Source organism: Pongo abelii, chromosome 8, assembly GCF_028885655.2.
Source record: "Pongo abelii isolate AG06213 chromosome 8, NHGRI_mPonAbe1-v2.0_pri, whole genome shotgun sequence".
NCBI lineage: Eukaryota > Metazoa > Chordata > Mammalia > Primates > Hominidae > Pongo > Pongo abelii.
This window is the reverse complement of record NC_071993.2, coordinates 130,746,353-130,768,270: the sequence shown is the minus strand read 5'-3', so window position 1 is coordinate 130,768,270 and position 21,918 is coordinate 130,746,353. Positions and strand designations below refer to the sequence as shown.

Below are 21,918 nucleotides of genomic sequence, written 5' to 3'. Positions count from 1 at the left end.
TAGCTAATAGCTGGCTGTCCTGGCTTTGGCGCCAACTCTGCTGCTGACGTGTCATGTGGCCCTGGGCACCTCTGTCCACTCCTTGGACCTGCACGTCTCATGTGAAAAACAAAAAGGTGGGACAATATCGTCTCAATGATCTTTTAACTAGAAGAGTCTGGTCCCAGTGTTTGCTTCCGATCCTGGCTCTGTGTTCCTAAGGAAGTTGCATGGAAGGAAGGGCTGAGAACAATTTTGAAAACATTTTGCAAAGCTCAAAGTACGTCATGCACAGGAAAGAATGTTGGCAAGGAAGGCCTCTTCCCTGGGTTGGGATCCTGGTGGTCTTTGACAATAGCTGCGGTCAGGTGATCCTAAAGGGACCTTCATTCTTTGGGGGAGGAGCAAGGAAAGACACAGCCCATGTCTCTTAGAATCCTCTCGGTGCCACCAGACAGCTCCAGGCAAGGGTGCTAATACCATGTTATGAGGTCAGGGAAAGCCTTCAACAGAATTCTACCCTCCACCCAAATCAGGCCATTTACTCTCTCAAGTGTGTCCAGCACCCTTGGCCGCATTTGGACATCATCCAGCATTAACATGAAATAGAAAAGACCCACAGAGCTGGGAGAGAGTGTGGAGATCACATAACACTCTCTCCTCCACCCACTGTCATGTGAAAAAATTGAGGCCCAGAGAGGGAAAGGGGTTGCCAGATATCACACAGCAAGTCAGTGGCCATGGAAGGTGCAGCACCTGTACTCCCCTCTGACTGGGGATCTAGTACCTGTACTCTACGTGGAGTACCTGCAGATAGAAGGCGGTGGTGGCTCTCAGCTTGGGGATCTGCCCAGGTGAGGACCCAGGTACAGAAAGAACTGAGCTTGAGCTGGAACTCAGTGCTTCTATCTTTAACTGGTTATTCTTAAGCCTTCTTTGGGCTGTAGAGCTGGCGAAGAGGAGGAGGAGGAAGCTGGTGGACTGCGATCCTCCACAGAAATGCCCCTTTCTGGAACAGGCTCTCAAGGAGTCCACTCTGAGGCCCCTCTAGTTAGCATACCATTTTCAGCACCACTGTCTACCTTTGCCCTCTGACCCTGTGGGGGACTGTGGCTATGTCTCCTCTCATATGCTTGGGAGCCTGAATGGGGCAATGGAGCTGTGAACATTTAGGAAATCTGCACTTTTAAGAAATCTATTTTGAGAAGTGATGAATTCAAAGGGACAAAAAACCCTGAATTTAGAATTCACACCTAATAATAATAATGAATTAGCTGAATGCCAACACATTGTTGCTATGCGATGCCAAATTGCTTTTTCAAAATGTCTATAGTTTTTTATACCTTGCTAAATTCAGGCTTAGCATTGTGGCTGTCCCAAAAGGATTTATTAAAAGAACCAGCTATCATCAAACCATCCAGCAAGATCAAAATCGTTATTTGCAGGCTCTGTAGATTTCACAGAATAAAATTATTCAGGACAATCTAAAATTTCACCATTTAGATAATTAAGAGGTAAAATCTATTGCATTTGCTTCTCAGAGATTTCATGGCAAGTCTGAGCTCTCCACCTGGCTCAGACATCATAACTCCCAGTTGAGTGTCTCCTTTGGGCTGAGCACTTACGTGTACAATCTCTAACTGTACAATTATCCAGCAGAATGAGAATCATTATTCCCACTTTACAGGTGAGGAAATCGAGGCTCAGAGAGGTGAGCAGCAAGTCAGTGTCTCCTGCATGGGAAGCCCAGCTCCATCTAACTGCCGTCCAAGTCCTGGCTGGTGGCCACGCCAAGATGTGAATCTCAGCATTGCAGACATGACAAAGGAAGCTCTGGGGTCCCTTCTGGCTCCAAGAACCCCTTTCCCATGAGGTCACTATATGCTGCCTGGAACTTTTGTCACTTGCCCCTCCACACTGTGCACAATGACAATTTCTGCTTTGAAAAGCCAATGTCTGGCCTCCAAGCAAAGAGATGCTTTGGCTGAATACAGGCCTGGACACTGCTGCCACATGGCCACTGGTGGGGGGTAGCTGGGATGCCCCCTCCAGGCCCAGCTGTGGCTGGCTGAGCTGCTTTCTCATGGCCCCATGCAGGTGGTTCCCTGCACCTGCTGTGGCTGCCTGCTGGCTATGCTCCACTCTAGCTCCGACAGTCCCCAGCTCCTTTTGTTGATGAGAAGAGGCAAGGGTTTCCATATTGCCACAACAACTTCTTTCTAATTCCAGATCTGGGCAGGCATCTGGATAAGCAGCAGATCCCTTCCAGATGACCTTTTAGAGAGGGACAATTCAGTCCATGTTTTCCTGCCAGATCTAGCTCTGCTCACCCCTTCCTTGTGCCCTTCCCTCCAGGAAAGAGGCGTTACGATTCTGCCCAGTCACATGTCACTAGTGGGCAGGGTCACCACAGTGTGCTCAAGGGAGCCTCTCCTCCTCCATGTGGTCAGTTTATTTAATGCCTTTCCCCCTCCACAGTCAAAGTTAGTGGATGGTCTCAGGATGGGACGTGGAAGGGAGGCAGCTTGCAGAGCAGAGGTCTCCAGTTTAAGGCCCTGTCTCCTGCTCAGGTCTGGCTGAGAGCCCTACAGTGAGGGGTTATTGGGCTCAGGTGTTGACAGAGCAGGACTTGGCTTCCTTTTGTCATGGCCCCCGTTGTGGGTTGAATTGCGTCTCCCCCCAAAATTCACATGTTGAAGTCCTAACCCCTAATGTCGGAATGTGATCTTACTTAGAAATAAGATTGTTTCAGATACAAATCAGGTCATAATGGAGTAAGGCGGTCCCCTAATTCCGTACTATTGGTGTTCTCATAAAGGCAGAAACTTGGACAGAGACACACACACAGGGTGAGTGCCGTGTGAACACGAAGGCAGAGATCAGAGTGAGACATCTGCAAGCCAAGGAATCCAAAAATGGCCAGCAAACCACCAGGAGCTTGGGGAATGGGTGGAGTGAGCTCTTCTTCACAGCCCTCAGAAGGAACCAACACCTTGATCCTGGACTTCTGGCCTTGGGAACTGTGAGAGGTCTTTCTGTGTTAGAGCCGCTCGGTTTGTGGTACTCTGTTACGGCAGCCCTAGCAAACCAAGATGTCCCCTGAAGAACCCCATGGGGAGCAGGGGAGGCTGTGTGGTTGTGTGGTTGTTCTGGGGACCCCTGGCCATAACAGCATCAACCAGCCCCACCCCAATCCTAGAGCCCGTGTATGCCAAGGTCAACCCTGGAGATCTGACAAAGATTAGCAGCCCCAGGGGCAGGGTGCCACCCCTTGCCACCCTCTAGAAATCAGGGCCTGTCCCCACAAACATCACTTCCTGCCACCTGCCCTGACCTTCCACTCTTCCACTGAGCACAAGATGACTTTCCCTGTGCTCTCTGGGCCATGAGGCTCCATTCAGGGGTAAATGTTCATGCTTCTGTGCTCAAAAGGCACACATGCCTGCCCTGACACAGCTCCCCGCAGGAAAATCCCCTGGGGTGAGGTCCACACCCTCAGTCAGCAGATCAGGCTGGGGGAGGGGACAGAGCAGGGGAGGGGCCGGGATCCCCTCTTCCAAGCCTGTCAGGGGATTCTGACACAGGAGCCCAGCCCCTGTGGAAGCCTGGGGTGTGTGGGTTTGGAGAGGATACAAAGTGCTGCAGGGCGCAGAGCTTGTGGATGAAAAGGAAGCAGAGCACAGAGACGTGTATTTTTCTGACTTAGGGTGAGACACAGAGCAGATACCCACAGATCTTGCCAGACCCCCAAACCCTGTGTGCTTGCACTCCTATGTTCTGATAGCTGTCCAGGGAACTATTCCATAGAGCCATGCCTCCTCTCTCAGTAACAAGCCCCTCTGATGTGGGTCACTGGCACGGCTGAGCTGGCTGCCACAGTCCAGTAACAAGCCCCTCTGATGTGGGTGACTGGCGCATCTGAGCTGGCTGCCACAGTCCGGGGCTGATGGAGACAGGAAGCTGCCCACCCTTGCTGCTCACCCATGGGGACCTCACACTCCCACCCAGCAGCCTAGGCAGTCCTGGTCCCGGGAGGCAGGAGGGAGGCATGTCTGCCAGAACTCCAAGGCCTTCTCTGAGCCTCTGGAGAGACCAGTGTCCTGATCTTGCTCCACAATGGAAATCCCCAAGGGAAGCAAGTTCCAAAGTGAGAACAGGACCAGTAACCCCGGCAGGCCCTGACCCAGCACCTCCTGTGGGCCCCCAGGGGCTCTGTGTCTCCTTAACTGCTTCACAGACACCATCTCAGGACCCCAGTATCACTCTCCCTATGGTACAGAAGATGGAACCAAGGCAGAGAAGTGTCAAAGCTACACAGCCAGAACATGCAGGAACCAGGGTTTGAAACTGGAAGGTGGGTGCTGGCAACCATGTGCCTTCCTGGTGCCAGGCTGCCCCACTGGCCTCCTTGACTCAGGTTCCCGTTCCTCAGTGTGATCAAGAACCTGTACTTTCAAATCCTGAATTTAAAGTGACAAATTAGCACCCTTTATTTACACATTCTATGCCACCATCATCTCTCCTCTCTTCTCTCTTCCTCTTTCCCTCTCTCACTCACACACACACACACATAAATGCACATGCACGCACACACACATCCACATAAACACATGCACACACATACATACATACACATGTATACACACACACACATACGTTGTGTACTAAATGCAACGTGGGCCACAGAACATTCCTTGGACAGCCAGCCCAGGGTCTTCCCAAGACTTCTGGAGAACTCAGCTTGCATATTTGAAGACCTGCATATTTGAAGTAATGAGCTGATGCTTTAAATTTTTATGAGACAGAATGGAGAAGTCATTTTATTAATAGAATATCAATCTTTGGGAATCCCCTGCATATGAGACCCCTCTCCCATCTACACGTTTTCCTGACTTTGAAAAGCCACAATAATGGTGCTGTCAGATTTTCAAGTGCCTCAAAGCCTGATTCCAATGATTTACGACAACCACAATTATTTGTAAGCGTAGATCGCTGCAGAGAGCATAGCCTTACAAATGCTTCCAGACATGTGGATTTTAATTCAGAAAATATGTCATTTGAGCTTTTGGATGAGAACCTGTTGTGGATGTGCAGGCCCTGCTCAAAGACTCTGGGAAGAGTCCTCTGTGACCTAGGGCTTTGAGGACACACAGCCTGCGTGACTGTGACTTGGAGGTGTCAGACTTCTATTAAGAGTGAAGGTGCAGCTTTGCAAATGTTTCCCACTGTGGCCTTGTGTGCCCCAGTACACAAGTGCAGGCGGCTCTTTGGCTGGTAGAGTTGGATGTCCTGTCTTTCTGAGATGCCAACTGCATCTGCCAGTGGCTCTGGCTACCAGTGCTGATGGTCTCTTGGGAACTCCAGCTACATAAACTACTGTCAGTGACATGGGAGATTGGGGATGACTGCAGGGGAACCCACCAATTTTGCTAGAGAAACTCAAATACCTGCTTCACTCACAGGAGCTTGGAGGCCATCTGAGTTCATGTCATGGTACTTATGCGTGGCCCTACTGGAAATCAGACCGAAAACATACACATGTGGCTTCTCTGTGTTTCCAGTGCCTGCCCCAGTCTTTGGTGTTGTGGCATGGCCTAAAGGCTGAGTTATAGCCAACTGGCCTGACACTGACCTTTAACGCTTGGCTCAGTCACTCCCTACCCATATGTCCTTGAGCAACTCATCTCACCTCTCTGAACTTCTGTGAGACTAGGATTCTAGCATTTACCTTGTTAGAGCTGTCCCAGATGCAATAAGGTATGCGCTGATAGCCCCAGGTGCTTGGCAGGTGTTCACTAAATGACAGGTATGGTTATAAAGACTTCATGTTCTCCAATAGAAAGCTTGAGAACCTATAGGAACACTGGAATGGTTCTTTTAAACACTTAACCCAAGAATTATGCTTTCCTATCTGAGAAAGTTAACAGGCAAATGTGAATAGATGGGGGACAAAGAGAAGGGAATCCCCCACCCAGCCAGTGGGATCTTCTCCATCAACTCAAAGGAGTGGCAGATATTACAGCAGAATCCTCCTCTCTTCCTCAATATCCTGGCCTCCCAGGTCCCAGCATTCCCAGCCGCCATCTGACGTCAACCTACACTCTTGACACGTCTCCATTTATAAGGTACAAGGCAGGTGGAAGCGGCAAGGCTGGCTGCCTAGATACAGTCGCTGGGGAGTTGTGGGGAATATTAGTTTCTGCGCCGACAGCTCAATGAACGGTGTAAGTGACACATGAACAACTTGGTTTCAATCATCTCAGAAACTGCAGCATTCCGTTTCTGAGTGGGTCATGCCTCAACGTGTCTCCCCACATCCCTCTGGGAGGAAAGTAGGAACTTTGCTTCTACTGAGAGGAGAAGCAGAGCGGTCATTGTGAGGGGCTGGGCACAGGCGCCGGTTTCAGGCAGAACACTAGAACTGAGGCTGAGTCACTTGATGGAATTGGGGAAGGCTGGAACCTGACTGAGCCTCAGTTTCCTCATCTTTAAAATGGGAATGTTAGCGCCAGGCACGGTGGCTCATGCTTGTAATCCCAGTACTTTGGGAGGCCAATGCAGGTGGATTAGCTGAGGTCAGGAATTTAAGACCGGCCTGGCCAGCATGGTGAAACCCTATCTCTACTAAAAATACCAAAATTATCCAGCCTGATGGTGCGCACCTGCAGTCCCAGCTACTCGGGTGGCTGAGGCAGGAGAATCACTTGAACCAGGGAAGTGGACGTTGCAGTGAGCTGAGATCGCACTATTGCACTCCAGCCTGGGCAACAAAGTGAGACTCTGTCTCAAAAAAAAAAAAAAAAAAACCGAAGAGAATGTTAACTAGGTGCAGAGGGTGTCTGGACAGCTCTGGTACAGCTTCAGGTACAGAGTGAGGACTTACAGGATTAAAAATGAAGGGACCTTCCTGAATTAGTTAAGCAGATAGAGCTTGTCTTCACTTTTCCTTTCTGAATTCCCCGGGATCAGCCTGTCAATGCCTCGGTGGGTTTTGATTTTTATTTCTATGGACAGTGAGAAGGCTGAGAACAACGAGGAGGTGCTGCATGCAAGGGAGACATCCTTCTGCCCGGGGGGCCCTGGAGCTGCCCAGTGGCATCTGCAGATGGGCTCAGGCTGCCCGGTTCCCTGAGTCTTTCTAGCTAAATGACCTGTGCAGTCTCTTTCCTCTCTGAGCCTTGGTGCCCCCATTTGCAGAGTGGAGCTCACATAGCTCACCCAGTCCATCCTTGAGGGTGCTGTAGGGCCCAGTAGAATAACATCTGAGCAAACTGTGGAGTGCTGTGGAAGGCACAGCAACGTCAGACCCAGCTGAACCCGTTGCAGTAATACCTTTCTTAGCTCAAACAAGCTCCACCCAAGGGCTGCCTCCTGGTCCCCATTAATCCCATCTAGGCCAGGAGTCCCCCATCTCAGGGGTCTGACCCAGAACAGGGTTCACACCTGCCACATCTTCTGTGTTGCCTCTTTAGTGCTGGGGCTGCAGCTGAGCTCAATGCCCCTGGGCCACCACCACTGAGCACCTGGCAGGTTGGAGGGATGCAGCTCGGGTTGCTGTTGTCAAGAGAGCCTGTATGTGCAGCCAAGGAAGTGACTTCCTCCATATGGAGCTCCAGAACTTTCCAGGACCTACCCCTGGCTGTTCTTCCAGGCTTCTGCCTGCCCCAGGGCTGCAGTCCACGATTGCAGCTGCAGTGCAGTGCAGTGGGCTGATGGGAGTCCAGGAGTATGACTCGCTCAGCAAGCCTCGGGAGATCTGCCTTGGGAGTGGGTAGAGGATCCTGGGGAAGGGGTCTGGGAGCACTCTTTGCATGCCATGGGCTTTAATGCCACAGCCACAGATCTACACAAGAGAGGAGGGGAGACCTGGGTCTGCAAAGACTCCCCAGAGGCCTCTGAGAGCCTGAGGGGCAGGTGGAGAGCCCAATGAGGTTGGAAGTCCAGTTCCACTGACAACTAGATGCGTAGCTCTGGGCAATTATTCAAACACTCCCTGACCCCAGTCCTCAGTTACTCCAGCAGTAAAATGGGTTGGGATGCAATAGAGACATGGCTATCAGCACACTGGCCGTTAGAATCACCTGAGGCACCTTAAAGCCACCCATGCACAGCCCCACACCAAGGGAGTCTAACTGAACTGGTTCAGTGTGAGGTCCAGATATGGGTTTGGATGTAAAGCTCTCCAGGCGATTCTAACGTAAAGCCAAGTTAGCAAACCGAAGAAAAACTTCAAGCTTGCGTGCCTCTCCCAGCCATTCCTACCGCTTTCCCGCTAATCCCAGCCTGGCTTCAGAATTGCTTTCAACACAGTGCTCTGCTGGTCACCAGCAGTGGGTTAAAGTTGGTCTGCATGGTGCAACCAGCTCACCCTCCTGCATGACATGATAGCTTCAGGGGTCCTTTGCCTCCAAAACCCACGGCTTTTGGTTCTCCACAAGGACTCATTTTCTATAAGAAGTTAAATCTTCAACTACATTTCAGAGGTCTGCCTTCAGCTTCTTCTGAGACTGGTCATGTCTACACTTGGAAATCATCTTGAAAAGAACAGCAGAAAAATAAAAAATTGCTACTGGAAATGTCAGTGATCCGGATTCCAGAGTGGATGATAAGTCCACACTGTGCTGAATGCTTTGCAGGGTGATCTTATTTATTCCTTACCATTGATTGGCTTCTCCTCACAAGCAATGTGTGTTTCTCAACCCTGACTCAGAGGAAGATGGAAGAGTTTGCATCAGGCTCCCTGGAGGTGGCTGTGAGATTAATCCTGCCCTCTCCACACCCTGCCCAGCCTGGCAGTCCATGTCCTGGCAGGGGAAGCTGAGCTTTGATGGGGTCCTGGCTGCACCCATGCACAGCTGGGGCTCAGATGGCCCCTGGTGCAGTAAATATAAATTCACAGAAGCCCATTAGGGTGTGCCTGGGGGGGCTCCCAGCCACCCTAAAGACTAAGCATCTGGTTGGACATTGTGGAAGCCATGTGGGGGCAGAGGGATTGGCAAGGTCAGGTGGCTCCAAGAGGGGTGTGATTGCAGGAGGACCCACCAGGAGGCTCTATTTGCCTTGCACTCCTCTCCCTGCTGCCTTGTTTCAGGGTCTGATGTCTCCTCCCTTCAGGCCTCCTGACCCCAAGGAGGAAGACACTGATTTGACTGCTCAGTAAACATTCCCAGATAAACCCTGACATCGAGCAGGGCCCTGATGGGAGAGAAAGGTGGAGGAGGGAGTTCTGAGCATCCTCTTAGAGTGCCTGACATGGAGGTCCTGGCCACTGAAGGATGATATGAGCAGCTCAACATCTACGAGGAGGGGGTGGGGAGCAGGGCACCGGCACACCTCGCACCCCTGACTTCCCTGACCACAGGCCAGTGAGGGCTGACAGAGAGAGAAGGCAGGCACGGGTGTCACCTGAAATGTTCTGCTAGTGAATAGAAACAGGTGCAATTAATTTTAATTACATATTTTATTTAACTTTATGATTTCACTATGAATTCTATATAAAATTACTAGTTATTATTTTAAATGTTTTTTCAGAGAAAGAGGTCTCACTATGTTGCTCCGACTAGTCTCGAACTCCTGGCCTCAGGTAAACCTCTCACCTTGGCCTCCCAAAGCCCTGGGATGACAGGTGTCAGCTACTGACCCGGGCCAAAAATGTATTAATTTCATATGTACAGTGTGTCATGCTAAGTCTCAGAGCTCGTGTGTTTTTAAACCTATAGCATATCTATTTGGACAGGCCATGTTTCAAGTGCCCTGTAGCCACCTGTTGCTGGTGGCCCCCGTGCTGGACAGCACAGCTCTAGACCTGGCTCATGCTGTCCCTTCTCCCTGGACGGTCGCCCTGAACAGCCAGGCCCACTTCACAAGGCTTGTCCGTGAAGCCCCAGCCATGAGGGCTCATTCCTGCCCCAGAACCTGTGGAGGCTGGGCCTTTCCCATGACACAGTGCTCCATCTGGGTTAGAGGACTACGAGGTCAATGTCCCCAGCAGAGGGGAACTCCCGGGGTCGCACCAACCCATGCCTCCGCTGGAGGGATTCTTTTATGCTCCGCAGAAAAGGTGCTCTAGAGATGGGCTGGACTGGAATGTGGGTGTGTGCTCATTTTAGGAGGTGTTCTCAGAATGGCTTCTCCACACACATGAGAAAGCCAAGGCAGGAGCAGCCGGGGTGGTGGCAGTGGGGCCCGACGGGCTTCTGCCAGAGACATATTTTGTACTCATGAGGTCTCCTGGGCATTGCTTCTCGCCTGGGTAAGGTGCTGCTCATCCCCATGGAGGATGAACTGTTCTGTGAATGTTTTTAAAACCCAAGATGCATCAAATCCATTTGGAGGGAGCATATTGAGTTGTAATCTATCATCATCCATTTTACTGAAACGTTACTTTCTGGGCACTATTAGAGAGAACCTAGCTGTAATTTTTTTTGAAAAAAGGAAAATGTTGTTGGGAAATGAAATTAAGCTGGAGAAAAGTCCAATAGTGTGAAGTTGGAGCGTATCACCTATCCTCTGAGGCTGCCCATTCACCTCATTAGCCCACGGCCGCCCGTCTTCTGGGACCTAAGAGGAGGGGCTCTGTGTGCCCCCCTGTCTGATCCACGTTCCTGCACTGGATCAAATCCCCTCTTGGTGCAGCAGCCAGTCCAGGGCAGGGGCACTGTGGATGGTGCTGTAAGTGCCAGAGGGAAGGAGACTGAAGACCACAGATGTCCTCCGCAGGCCTGTGCCGCATGTCTCCATGGTCCCTGTCCTTAGATACTCACAACACCACACTCCCTTCTGGAGGCCCAGAGAGGCCACATCACTGGCTCAAAGTCACGCAGCAGGATGTGGGGGAGCTGAGGTTTCGGCTCTGGGGAGGCACACTCCAGAGTCATGCTGCTAAGTCCTCTGCCGTGCCTCACTTGGGGAGCAACAGAAATCCTTTCTCCTCTGTTGCCTGGGCTTTGTGTCTTGTGGAAAACCCTGAATGATGTAAGCTCTGGCTTCCTGGCTGGATGTGGTGGGTCTAGGATAGTGGTTCTCAACCAGGGGTGATTCTGGTCTCCAGGGAGCATTTGGTGATGTCTGAAGACATTTTTAGTTATCAAAATTTAGAAGGACCTGGAAAGGTACCCCTGCCTCACTAGCAGGTGCTACTGGCATCCAGTGGGTAGAGGCCAGGGATGGTGCTGAATACCCCATGATGTCCCTGGCATCAAAGAAGTATCTGGCATAGAATGTCGGTGGTGCTGAGGTCTAGCGGACAGTTTTAGGAAGAAGAACCAATAGTTCTGCTCCAGTCAGACCCATCCAGAGACCTGCAGACAGGCCTTGGTCCCACGTTCAAAACGAGACACACGCTAACTAGATCTCCCCTAGAGAAAGCAGCATGCCACAAAAGACAGGGGAAGGCACCCCAGAGTTGTCTATCTGGGGAAAAGAAGAGCAGAGCTGGTCTCCAGGAAGTCAGGCCCAGTGTCTGCAACCCACAGGGGCTCCTGCGAGTAGAGCACAGCCTCCTGGATGGCAGAAAGAAGAACTGGGAGCAGCGGCAGAGGCCAGAGCGAATCATGCTTCAGCTGAGTGTAAGGACAAATGGGAGGAAACAGGGCGAACTGTCCACAGGGCCCCCTCCTCACTGGGGTGTGCAAGATGCTGAGTGATGGTGAGGCAGGGGTGCCCCTCCTGGTTCCTGCAGCTGAGGATGCTGGGGGCTGCTGGCAGCTGGGATCTGTTCTTTTTCTGAGTCTCTCTCTCTCTCTCTCTCACACACACACACGCGCGCACACACACACACACAGAAAACCCTGCACAGATGCTGCTTCCCAGATTTGATGAAAGCTTCCATATCCACCTTCTAATAACCATCAAAGTTCCTTTTTTATTGTCAACTTCTCAACTAGTTAAGCCCCTTTAGATGCAAAGTTGTGGAGTTTTTATTTTCCCTTCAGTGCACAAAACTGATTGACTAATATATATTTCTGGCTAACACATGTGGGGAGTGCTCCAGTTAGAGCAAGCTGGCTTGAGAGATACACAACCCAAGGCAACCTTGGCTGGCTCGAGGATCTGGATATCTGGTAGAGAACACGACAAGCCTCACAGCACCTGGCCTAACAGTGGAAGAGCCCCTGAGCCATAAGACAAGTAAGCCCACCTGGCTGGACACAGAGCATGCTACCTGCTCCCTGTGCAGGTGGCAGGTGGCTTTGCTGTTGACCTGGGTGTTCAGGCTGGGGACACCTGGGGGTTGGGCTGTCTTGCATTCAGTGGGCAGTGAAGCAGGATGTGGGGAGCTGGGTTTTGGGGAAGATGTTTCCCTCTGTCTTCTCTCACCTTCTCCTTCTCTTTAGGGCCTCCTGGGGGTTGGCAGCCTGGGATAAAGGGTTTAATTATGTGATTTAGAAATCGAGTGGGAGAGAGTCTTTCACACCCTTTGGGTTCTGAGTTGAATCCAAAAGAATTCGAGGGTGGAGAGGAAAAGCATGCAGCCTCCTGTTCACTAAATCTGGCAAGTTCACTCTTGCCCCCCACAACACACCCTGCAGAAGAATGTGTGGCCAAGAGAGGCTGCCACTGCTAAAGGTCACTGGGCCCTGCCTTGCTCTTCAAAGTCCCACCACACACCTGCCAATCAGGCTCACCTGGTGATCACATAGGGCGCGAAGCACACAAGGAAGGTCCCTATGAAGGTGCTGATCTTCTTAGTGGCTCGCTGTCGCCTCCGCTTCTGCTCCTCCAGACAGCGCTCCCGCACACTGCATGTGAGAGAGGAGAGAAGGTGAACTACGGGGCACCCTTGCTAGGTCAGGATGAGGCACTATTTACTAAGGCAGCAGTCTCTAGCGTGAGAACTTGACTGTGGAGTCGGAAAAACCCAGGGTCAATTCTTGGCTGTAGCTATTGACCTTGGGCAAGCAGTATGACATTACTAAGCCTCAAGGTCCTCGTGTGTAAAATAATAATATGCATCATATATTTTAGTGTATTACACATAATGTAATAAAATGCTACAAGAGGCTGTTTTGAGAATTAAGTGCATAAAGCACAGAGATGCATGGAATGCATTCCATGTGTGAAGCACACAAAGCCACCGGCACAGTGCCCAAGTCAGTACAAAGAAACATTAAACATTACCTCTTATTATTGCTTATATCATTCACTGATAATCTGCTATGGGCTGGCTCCAGAGTGCCCCACTCTCTAAGTAGTATCTCAGATTCTTGTCTTTACCACAATTAATCCTGGCAGGTGTGTTTTACCTGCAAGGAAAGTTTTAACCTACTCTGGTTTACAATGAAAACCATGAGCTCCGCCAGGCACAGTAATCTGTAATCCCAGAACTTTGAGAGGCCGAAGTGGGTGGATCACCTGAGGTCGGGAGTTTGAGACCAGCCTGGCCAACGTGGTGAAACCTCGGCTGTACCAAAAATGCAAAAATTAGCCGGGCGCAGTGGTAGGCTCCTGTAATCCCAGCTACTTTGGAGGCTGAGACAGGAGAATCACTTGAACCCAGGAGGCAGAGGTTGCAGTGAGCTGAGACCGTGCCATTGCACTTCAGCCTGGGCAAGAAAAGTGAAACTTTGTCTCAACAATGACAACAACAACAAAAAAGAAGAAGAGGAACAAGAAGAAGAAGAAGAAGAAAGAGGAAGAGGAAGAAGAAGAGAAGAAAAAGAAGAAAAGAAAAGCATGAGCTCTGTGAGGCCAAATGATTTGCTTAAGTGGAGGCAGGATTTGAACCCTCGTGCGTGACTCAAAGCTGGTCTTTTACATCTGGGGCAGCCTGGACTCCATGCACACAGTATGTGTCATGAGGCTTCCTTTCCTCCATGTCTTCAACCCTGCTTCTTCCATCCACAGCCTCATCCCTGCCTAGAGCTACGGACACCACACGATGGGGTCATTGAAGGAGTCACTTGGTTCCTCCAGGGACCAAGCTTGAAGAAGCTAAGAGACTGCCAAGTCCCCATGGAATCAAGGACATAGCTTCGAGGATGGAATCAAGAGCCACTTGTGCCTCTAACTGTAACCCTGTTTCTACTCCACTCTGCTGTGGGACCTTTCCAGAGGATCAAAAATGAACAGGAAAGAAGACTGTGGACACAGTTGCCCAGGAAGTGAAGATAACTTGGCAGTGCCAAGTCTGAGCTGCAGTGGCCTGGCTCCAAAAATAGGCCAGTCTGTTAAAAAAACGCAAGCAGTGGAGAGAATATTCATGAGCCAGGTTCATGTACATCGCTAATGCCAGGGCAGCCTTCCTTGCCTGCCAGGAGACTCATGATTTTGATACTTAATCAAAACTCCTCTTAACTAGATTTCCTATCACAGATGGACAATTTCATATTAGTTTAGACTGAAGCCTCCTAAAATTCTTCCAAGATTTTTCCCTCTGACTTCTGCACTTCCAGGAATTTAAAGAGTTGAGAACTGGAGTTGGGCTTGGTACAAACAGATTTCGTCCTGGCTGAAAATGTATTACTCATGACTAATATTATTAATTAATTTCTAGAAATTAATATTAATTAGCAACCCACATTTCTTGAGTCTATAATATGTGTGCCATGCTAGATACTGTGATGGGGAATTATTCATTTATTTAAAACTCACAACATCTATGTGAGTGAGGGACTGATATCATCATGGTCCTCATTTTTCAGATGAGAAGATATAAATTACAGAAGTATTAAGTAACTGGCCCAAGATCACACAGTTGGAAAATGGTGGTGATAGGCTGACCAATTGTTCCAGCTTATCTGGGACTGTTCCTGAACAGTTTGCAGGAGACTATCCAAGTTTTAAAAGGGAAAGGCTCAGATCTGAGAATCCCTCCTCTACCTTGGGCAAACCAGGACGGTTCGTCACTCTAGGTGATGGCAGGACCTGAACCCAGACCTTCTGACTCTGGGGCCATGTGCACCACCTCCAAAACCACAGAGCTCCCCCCACTGCAGAAGTTCTCTTCCTGCCCCATGCATTTGACAGAGACAGCTGTAACCAGAGACTGTGCCAAAGGTACAGCAAGAGTGAACCAAGAGTCAGGAGGCCTGATGCTTATGCTGGCTCTGTGACCCTCTCTGGGCCTCCAGGGACCTGGTGCACATGGTTTCCTAACCTTAATGGCACCTGGCCTGCCATGGAGCCCAAAGGGTGTCTATACAGTGGGTGCTGTGCCTGGGGTTCACATCCACATGGACCCGGTCATGCCTCTGCTTTGGGACAGACCAGCTAGACCCCACAGCCACGTATAGTATGAAAGGTCAGCTCATCCACACACCCTAGATCACAGATGGGGGAAACTGAGGCTCAAAAGAGAGAGTGATTTTTCCACTCAGGGAGTACAGTGCAGGTGGTGCTAGCATCCAGTCACTGACTTCTAGTCTGGTGCTCCTAGTCGGGAGCCTTGTCACTCATTTCCTGAAATCTTCCAAAAGAAAAGGATGAATCCATCTTCTCTGCCTGGGGCTCTCCTGCTTTCCAGGTGAGAACAGGGAGGTGGCAAGAGGTGAGCAAGGCAGAGCCGTCCCCAGGCTCCGAGGGAAACATCACGGCCCTCTTGCTTATTATTACGATTATTATTTAAGCACAGTATGAGAACAGCTCACCCGCTCCCAGAACAACATCACTTTGCGCTTGCTGTCATTTTTCCCCCTCCATAGCTTTGCAAAACTGAGCTCCTTGAAATCTTGCAGCCCTATGAGCTGTTATTTTACTTATATTCAGATGAGAACACTGAGGACTGGGAAGTTTACAACATGCCCAAGTTTACAGAGCGAGTTCAGGACAGAGTCAGGCCTCTTCCCAGGTCTCCTGAGTGAGTTCTGGGTGGCTCCCTGAGACCCCACTGCCTGCCATAGAATCACTGAGCGGCAGGCATTCTCAAACATCCCTGGGCCTGGTGGTGGTACCCAGAGTCCTCAGACCTGCAGGCAGAATCTATGGTGCAGAGGGTGTGAGGCTCAAAGCTCTCCCGAGGCAACCCAGTCAGGTACGTTCAGCCTGAGTGTGAGCATGTGTGCCGGTGTGGCTGAGTGGGGGAGGGAGGAGGTCCCAAGGCTGTGACATGACAGTTTCCTTGAGACAAAAGGAGACAGGCCCTCCAGCATTGTGACAGGTACTGTTCAGCCAGAGTGCAAGCATGTGTGTTGGTGTGGCTGAGTGGGGGAAGGGGGAGGTCCCGAGGCTGTGACACAAGTTTCCTTGAGACAAAAGGAGACAGGCCCTCCAGCATTGTGACATGTGGGGTGGAAGAGATGTTCCCCAGCGGCTCCAGTCATAGGGCAGAAAGGATGGCACATTCTGGGAAAATCTGAAAAGTCAATCAACGAGGTGATCTCAGCTAAAACCTTCCATCCACAGACACCTCCCTTCTCTCCACAAGGGGCCTGGGTCCTGAAGGATCGCTAGACAACTGAAGTCCAGCCAGAGCCCACGCTCTGAGTATTTAGGGAGTGACTCAGATTGGTTTTTCTGGCTTTTAAGGCAAGGGAACAAGCTGAGTGATGGAGGGCAAGAGCCCTGAGTTTGGGGTCAGGACACTGGCATAAGCAGTCTGGCCGTCAAATCCAGCAAGAGGGACCCCTGCCCTGGGCCCTGCACATTAAGAGTCCCCCATCCCTCCCCACACAATAAAGAGTTCATAGGGCTAAGGGGATGTGCCTACCCACAGCCCCCACCTTCCATTCCAAACCAAGCTCTAAATGCCTAAAACATGGAATTCTTTGCCCAAACGTCCTCATCCTGCCTGCAAGACGTGTGTGGGCACCTCCCCTGGTCCCACCCTCCTGAGGGTAGACTGTGCCACCTGTGTGCCCAGCGAGACGCCTGAGGGGTGGTGTTTGTGAGCAACACACGTGCATGGAATATGGGTGTGCAACGTGCAAAGTGCAAGGGAGGCCCCTCGTGGTGCTGGGTAGAGCTGGGGTGGGAGGCAAGGCAGGTGGGCCAGCTCGGCTCTCCCAGCACATATGAGGTTGATCCCCAAGGAGCCTGAGAATTCTAAATGTGAACCCAGCCTTGCCAGTCATTATAAAGGTATATTCACAAAGGTAGGAGGGCAGAACACATTTCATTTAACAGTTTGTAAGCTTAAGGTACAACGTCTGTTTCTATATACACAGTTGGTGAGCCTCCATTTGCACTATTTGCTCCATCCATAAATCTTAGGGGCAGACCTGAGTGTGAGTCTTAGCTTGAGACACTTTCTAGATCTGTTGAATTAAGCGAGTGTTTCTCTTCTCTTAGAAAATTGGGTCTGTCATTTTCTCATCTGTAAAGTCAAGGGCACAGTGTAGTTCCTGTCTACTGAGCGACAATTCTGACACCCACCAGAGTCAGCCACTCAGCCAACATCTGCAGACATTGCTCACAGGACACAGAGGACGCACTGGGGGACCCAACAGAGCCTGGGGCAGCCTCAGAGGAAGCTCCAGTTAGGTTTGGCACTGCTTCCCTTTGAGACCTCATCATCAACATTCTGTTTCTGTTAAATCACTAAGCCAAGCCAGTGAGTCAGGGAAGAGCAAGGTCCCTGCAACCACACCCTGGGGCCCACCTGCTCTACCATGCCTGGGAGCACCAGGGAGAGGGGCTGCCTATAACTAGTCCCCAGCTGTGGTTTGGGAGAAGTGAATGCTGCTCATTCAGGTGGAGCACCAGGTGTCTAACAAATATTAGAAACTCCAAACTGCTTCAGAAACGTAACTCAAGAAATCACCACAGAAAGGCAGGAGTGGGGAATGCTTCCCAGGGCCAGGGTCCCAGATTGAATTAAGAAGAGAGGGTCCCAGGTATTTTGGAGGTGGCTGAAGCAAAGGGGTGAGGACTGCTACTTATGGTGCCAAACATCCTGCAGGTAGAGCAGACACCACCAGGAGCTTCCTGACAAAGACAAACGCCACCCTGGGTCCTCAAAACAGGTCCTTTGTAAGTAAGTCCCAGCAGGTCATCAGTGTGGAGGCTGACAAAACTTCCAGTGAGCAAAGACTCTGGCTGCTGCCCTGGCTGTCCAGAGGGAGAAGCCGGCTCCTGCTGCCCAAGACCAGCACTCCCGGGTCCTACAGGCTCTCAGCACCGAACGGCCCTGGGAGGCTCACTGCCTGAGACTGGTGGCACCCGGGGCAGCCCCTGAGCTAGCTCTGTACTTGCTCATTTGTAGGGAGGAAAAGTTTAGTGCTGTCAAGATAGAAGCTGGTGGACTGGCTGTCAGGGTCTCTTGCGGACTGGTCATCCCCTCCTGCATTGTCCCTCCCACATGCTTGGTGGGGATCAACCCCTCAGAGAAGGACAAGTTTGTGTTCACTAAAGAGGCAGTGCTATCAGGTCTGCCGCTACTCCATGACCTCAGGGAGCGTTAGTCCAGGGGGCCTGTTGGCACTGGCCGATGGCAACCCCGGCCCCAGAAGTCTTTTCTCTCTCCAATGAGACTGGGCCTGGAGGGTCCCAGGGTGCTGGGAGCAGGGGCTCTTCAAAGCAGCCTGGGGCTAAGAAGAGATCAAGGTCCTCCCAGAGGAATGGAGGGGAGATCGAAGGCAAGCAGAGTAGCTGCCTCCACTCCTGAGACCCCAGGACTCTCCCTGCAGTGTCTGGCCTGGCATCAGCCGGAGGGATTTGCAGGAGTGGAGCTGGCCCTACATCCCAAATAGGCTGAACAGGAACCATGGCCCCTCCTCTTCTGGAAGTTGGAGGAAGAGTGGGAATGCAGTTTGTACTGCTCTAAATAAGAACTGGTTCCACTCCCAGCTCAACCCTCCTCTGCTGTTAGATTCATGGTGAGAGGGCCCCCTCTAGGAGTCTTTAGTCCCGGGAGTTAAACATTGCCCTACATCTTCTAAGAGCAGTCCCAACCCAAGCGCTAAGGATGCACCGTCTAAGGAAGAGCCTCTCAGCTCTGAGTCACGGAAAGGGCAATAGCTCTGCAATTGTGGCTGCAAATATTTCCTTGAAGGACACTGAACCATGCAGAGACATGTGCTGTGACAGCCAATGTATGTCTTTGTGGCAGAATGCACTCATGCCACTCCTGTAAACCTGTGTACACATGGCCAGCTGTTTGGTACGTATACAGTTTATGTGTGAACACATGAGATTGTGCGTGGAGCTCCCACATTTACATGTTCTGGTATCTATGTGCTCTCAGTCACTCACATGTACATTCTGTTCCTGAATCTGTGGGGATTCTGTGGCTGGAAGATTGGTCCAGTGTGCAATCAGGAATGGCTGTGCTCAGGGGGACAATGAACACGTGCACACTTGCCCTTCAATGTGCTGGCACTGTGAAGGTCAAGAACTGCTTGTTACTGCTCTCATGCAGGAAATACTCAGAATGCTCAGCCTGAGTTGAAGCCTGTCCCCTTCAACCCTGGTGTGGAACATATCCACCAGAGGGTAGAGCTTCCTCTGCCCGGAGGCTCCCCTGGGTTCCCAGAGTTCTCTCACACGGAAGGCTCTCACTGGCCCTGTCAGAACTCTCTGCCTGCCTCACCTGTGACACCATCTGGACCCCAGCACCCCCTTATCTAGGGTCCCAGGACACAGAGCGGGGAGCCTGCCTTCCCCTGGGACAACAGGATGTAAAATAGCAGAGTCCAGACGCTGCCAGCTGTTTCCCTCCTCGATTTCCTATTCTCCTGGGGAAAGCTGAGGTGAGCTCAGGACAGCGCAGCTAAGAGTTCCCTCCTTCTCTCCCTGACAGGCTCCTGCGATGGCAGGGGTTCCCAGAGGGTACCCATGCTTGCCGAGCTCCATCTGCCCTCCTGAGAACAGCAGCCAGCGTGAGGACGGAGGTGGGGGCAGATTCAGCCCCAGGAGCCTTGGGGCACACTCCTTCTGCAGGAGCCTCTAGGCACCAAGTCAGGCAGACATTGGACAGTGCTCTCTGGGGAGGGCAGGAAGAGCCCCCACCCCACCCCTCAGGGCCCACCACAGGGAAGGACGCAGCCCGAGTCCATCAGAATTCACACACACACACACACAGTCGTGAGACAAGAGGCAGCGCCACACACCTGAGAAGGGAAAGACTCAGAGAAGCGACACACTTGGGTCTGAAGAGCTCTTAAGGAGCTCCCTAAGCATCGAGGCCGCCCTCTCGGCCAGAATCAAACACTTTTGAAGGTCTTTAACAGGGAACAAAGACCACGGACTTCCCATGTGCCATTTAAAGTGAAAGCTACAAACACAGAAAATGAACATGAAGAAGCCCAACAGAGTTCTGACTGTCTGTGATTTCTACCCTGATGCTTCAAAAACCGATGTATAGATTGGCTCACCCACATTTTTTGTGGCCCTGGTTTGCTGATACCCTAAGCACCTCCTTAAGCCCCACAGCTGGGCCGCTCTCCCCACCCTCGTGTTCTCAGAAGAAACAGAGTCTCGGTGGAAAAGAGCCCCTGGGGCTAGGGACCTCCCACTCCGGCCGAGATCCCGTGCGGCTGTTCCCAGAGCCCTAGCGGGGCTCGGCTCACCTGGGGTGCAGGTCCACGAGCAGCACGAGCGTCTGCATGGTGATCACGTCGATGCGCTTGCAATGGAAGCGGGCCACCTTGAGCACCTTGAGGTACGTGCAGCAGAGCACGACGAAGGAGAGCAGGAAGCTGAGAGCGTGGAAGGCGCCAGTGAAGACGGCGAAGCGCAGGCGCTCGTCCGGCCGCCGGCTGCACAGCGTGCACGAGGCGTACAGCTGGTGGAAGCCGAGCCAGGACAGGGCAAGCGCGGCGGCTGGGAAGGTGAGCGCGTGCAGCCACGTGTAGGCCACCATGAGCGCCGCGTCGCGGAGGCGCATCTTGGCCCGGTAGCTCAGCGGAAAGACCACGGCCACCCAGCGGTCGATGCTGAGCGCAGCCATGCTGAGCATGGAGTTGGCAGCCAGGAAGGTGTCGAGGAAGGCAGCCAGGCGGCACAGGCGGTCGCCCGCCGGCTGCCGCTGCGCCACGACGCCGGCCAGCGTGAGCGGCATGTTGACCACGGTGCACAGCAGGTTCCCGCACGTGAGGTTCAGGGTGAAGAGCGCCGGTGCCTGACGGCGGATGTCCGCGCTGTGCAGCAGGCAGAGCAGCACCAGCGCGTTGGACAGCAGCGAGACGCCCATCGTGCCCACCAGTAGCCCCGCCAGGCCTGCGTCCCACGAGTTCATGGTGCGCGCCCCGCGCCGGCGCTCAGGGCCCGCAACCCGGCGCCGCCATGGCGCAGCCCGCGGCCGGCTCAGCCCCTCCGCGCCGCCGCCGCCCGGCGACCCCCGGCCCCAGCCGCCATGGCTCCCCGGAGGGCGCGCGGCCACCCCGGAGCCTCAGGCAGCCTCCCGGGCAGGCGTCTGGGCGCGCAGCCACCCGGGAGCCCCGCGCCGCCTCACGGGCAGGCACCTGGCGCGCGGCAGTGAACCCCGGCCCCCAGCAGCCCCTCTGGAGCCAGCGACTGAGCGTGCGGTCGAACCCGAAGTCTTTAGCGCCCCGGGATCCTGGGTTGCAGGCACCTGCGCCCCCGCTCTGCCTCTGCCTCTGCTTCCTCCCGCTCTCACCCCTTGCCCGCGAGCTCTGTCTCCGCTCCGCTCCGCGCACCCTCCCGCTCTCTTGCTTTCTCTCTTCCTCCCTCTCTGCTCTCTGGCTCGCTCTCTCTCTCTGCTCTCCCCTCCACCTCTCTCCCTCTCCCCGCCCCCCGCGCTGTTGTCTCCGTCTGTCTCTCCCACCCCAATTTTCTCCCCCCTCTTGTTCTTCCCCCTCCTCTTCTCTCTGTCTCTGGAATCTGGCTGCTTCTATCACAGGAATCCCCACTGGTGCACACACAGACACACTTGCGCACACACACTCACACAGGCTCGGAGGGAACCAGCCCTGAAGGCTCCAGTGCAGGGTGATTGGCTCACTGTGGCTCCCTTCCCCCATCATCCTCCATCCCCCCGTGTGTGTCAAAGACAGGCTGAGTCAAGGAAATCTCTCTGAGAAAAGGAAGGGATGCCTGGACACC

General features: G+C 52.5%; 1 protein-coding gene across 1 annotated transcript in view; it reads right to left on the bottom strand.

Annotated features, from left to right (window-relative positions):
* Positions 1-21,144, bottom strand: part of GPR26 (G protein-coupled receptor 26) — a 31,043-nt gene extending 9,899 nt beyond the window's left edge. The window contains exons 1-2 of the mRNA XM_002821235.5: positions 20,424-21,144; positions 12,606-12,719 (exon numbers count right to left, since the gene is read on the bottom strand). Coding sequence (XP_002821281.1) covers positions 12,606-12,719; positions 20,424-21,091 — 782 coding nt within the window. The 5' untranslated portion in view covers positions 21,092-21,144. The remainder of the gene's footprint in view (positions 1-12,605; positions 12,720-20,423) is intronic.
* Between the last annotated feature and the right edge of the window lie 774 nt (positions 21,145-21,918).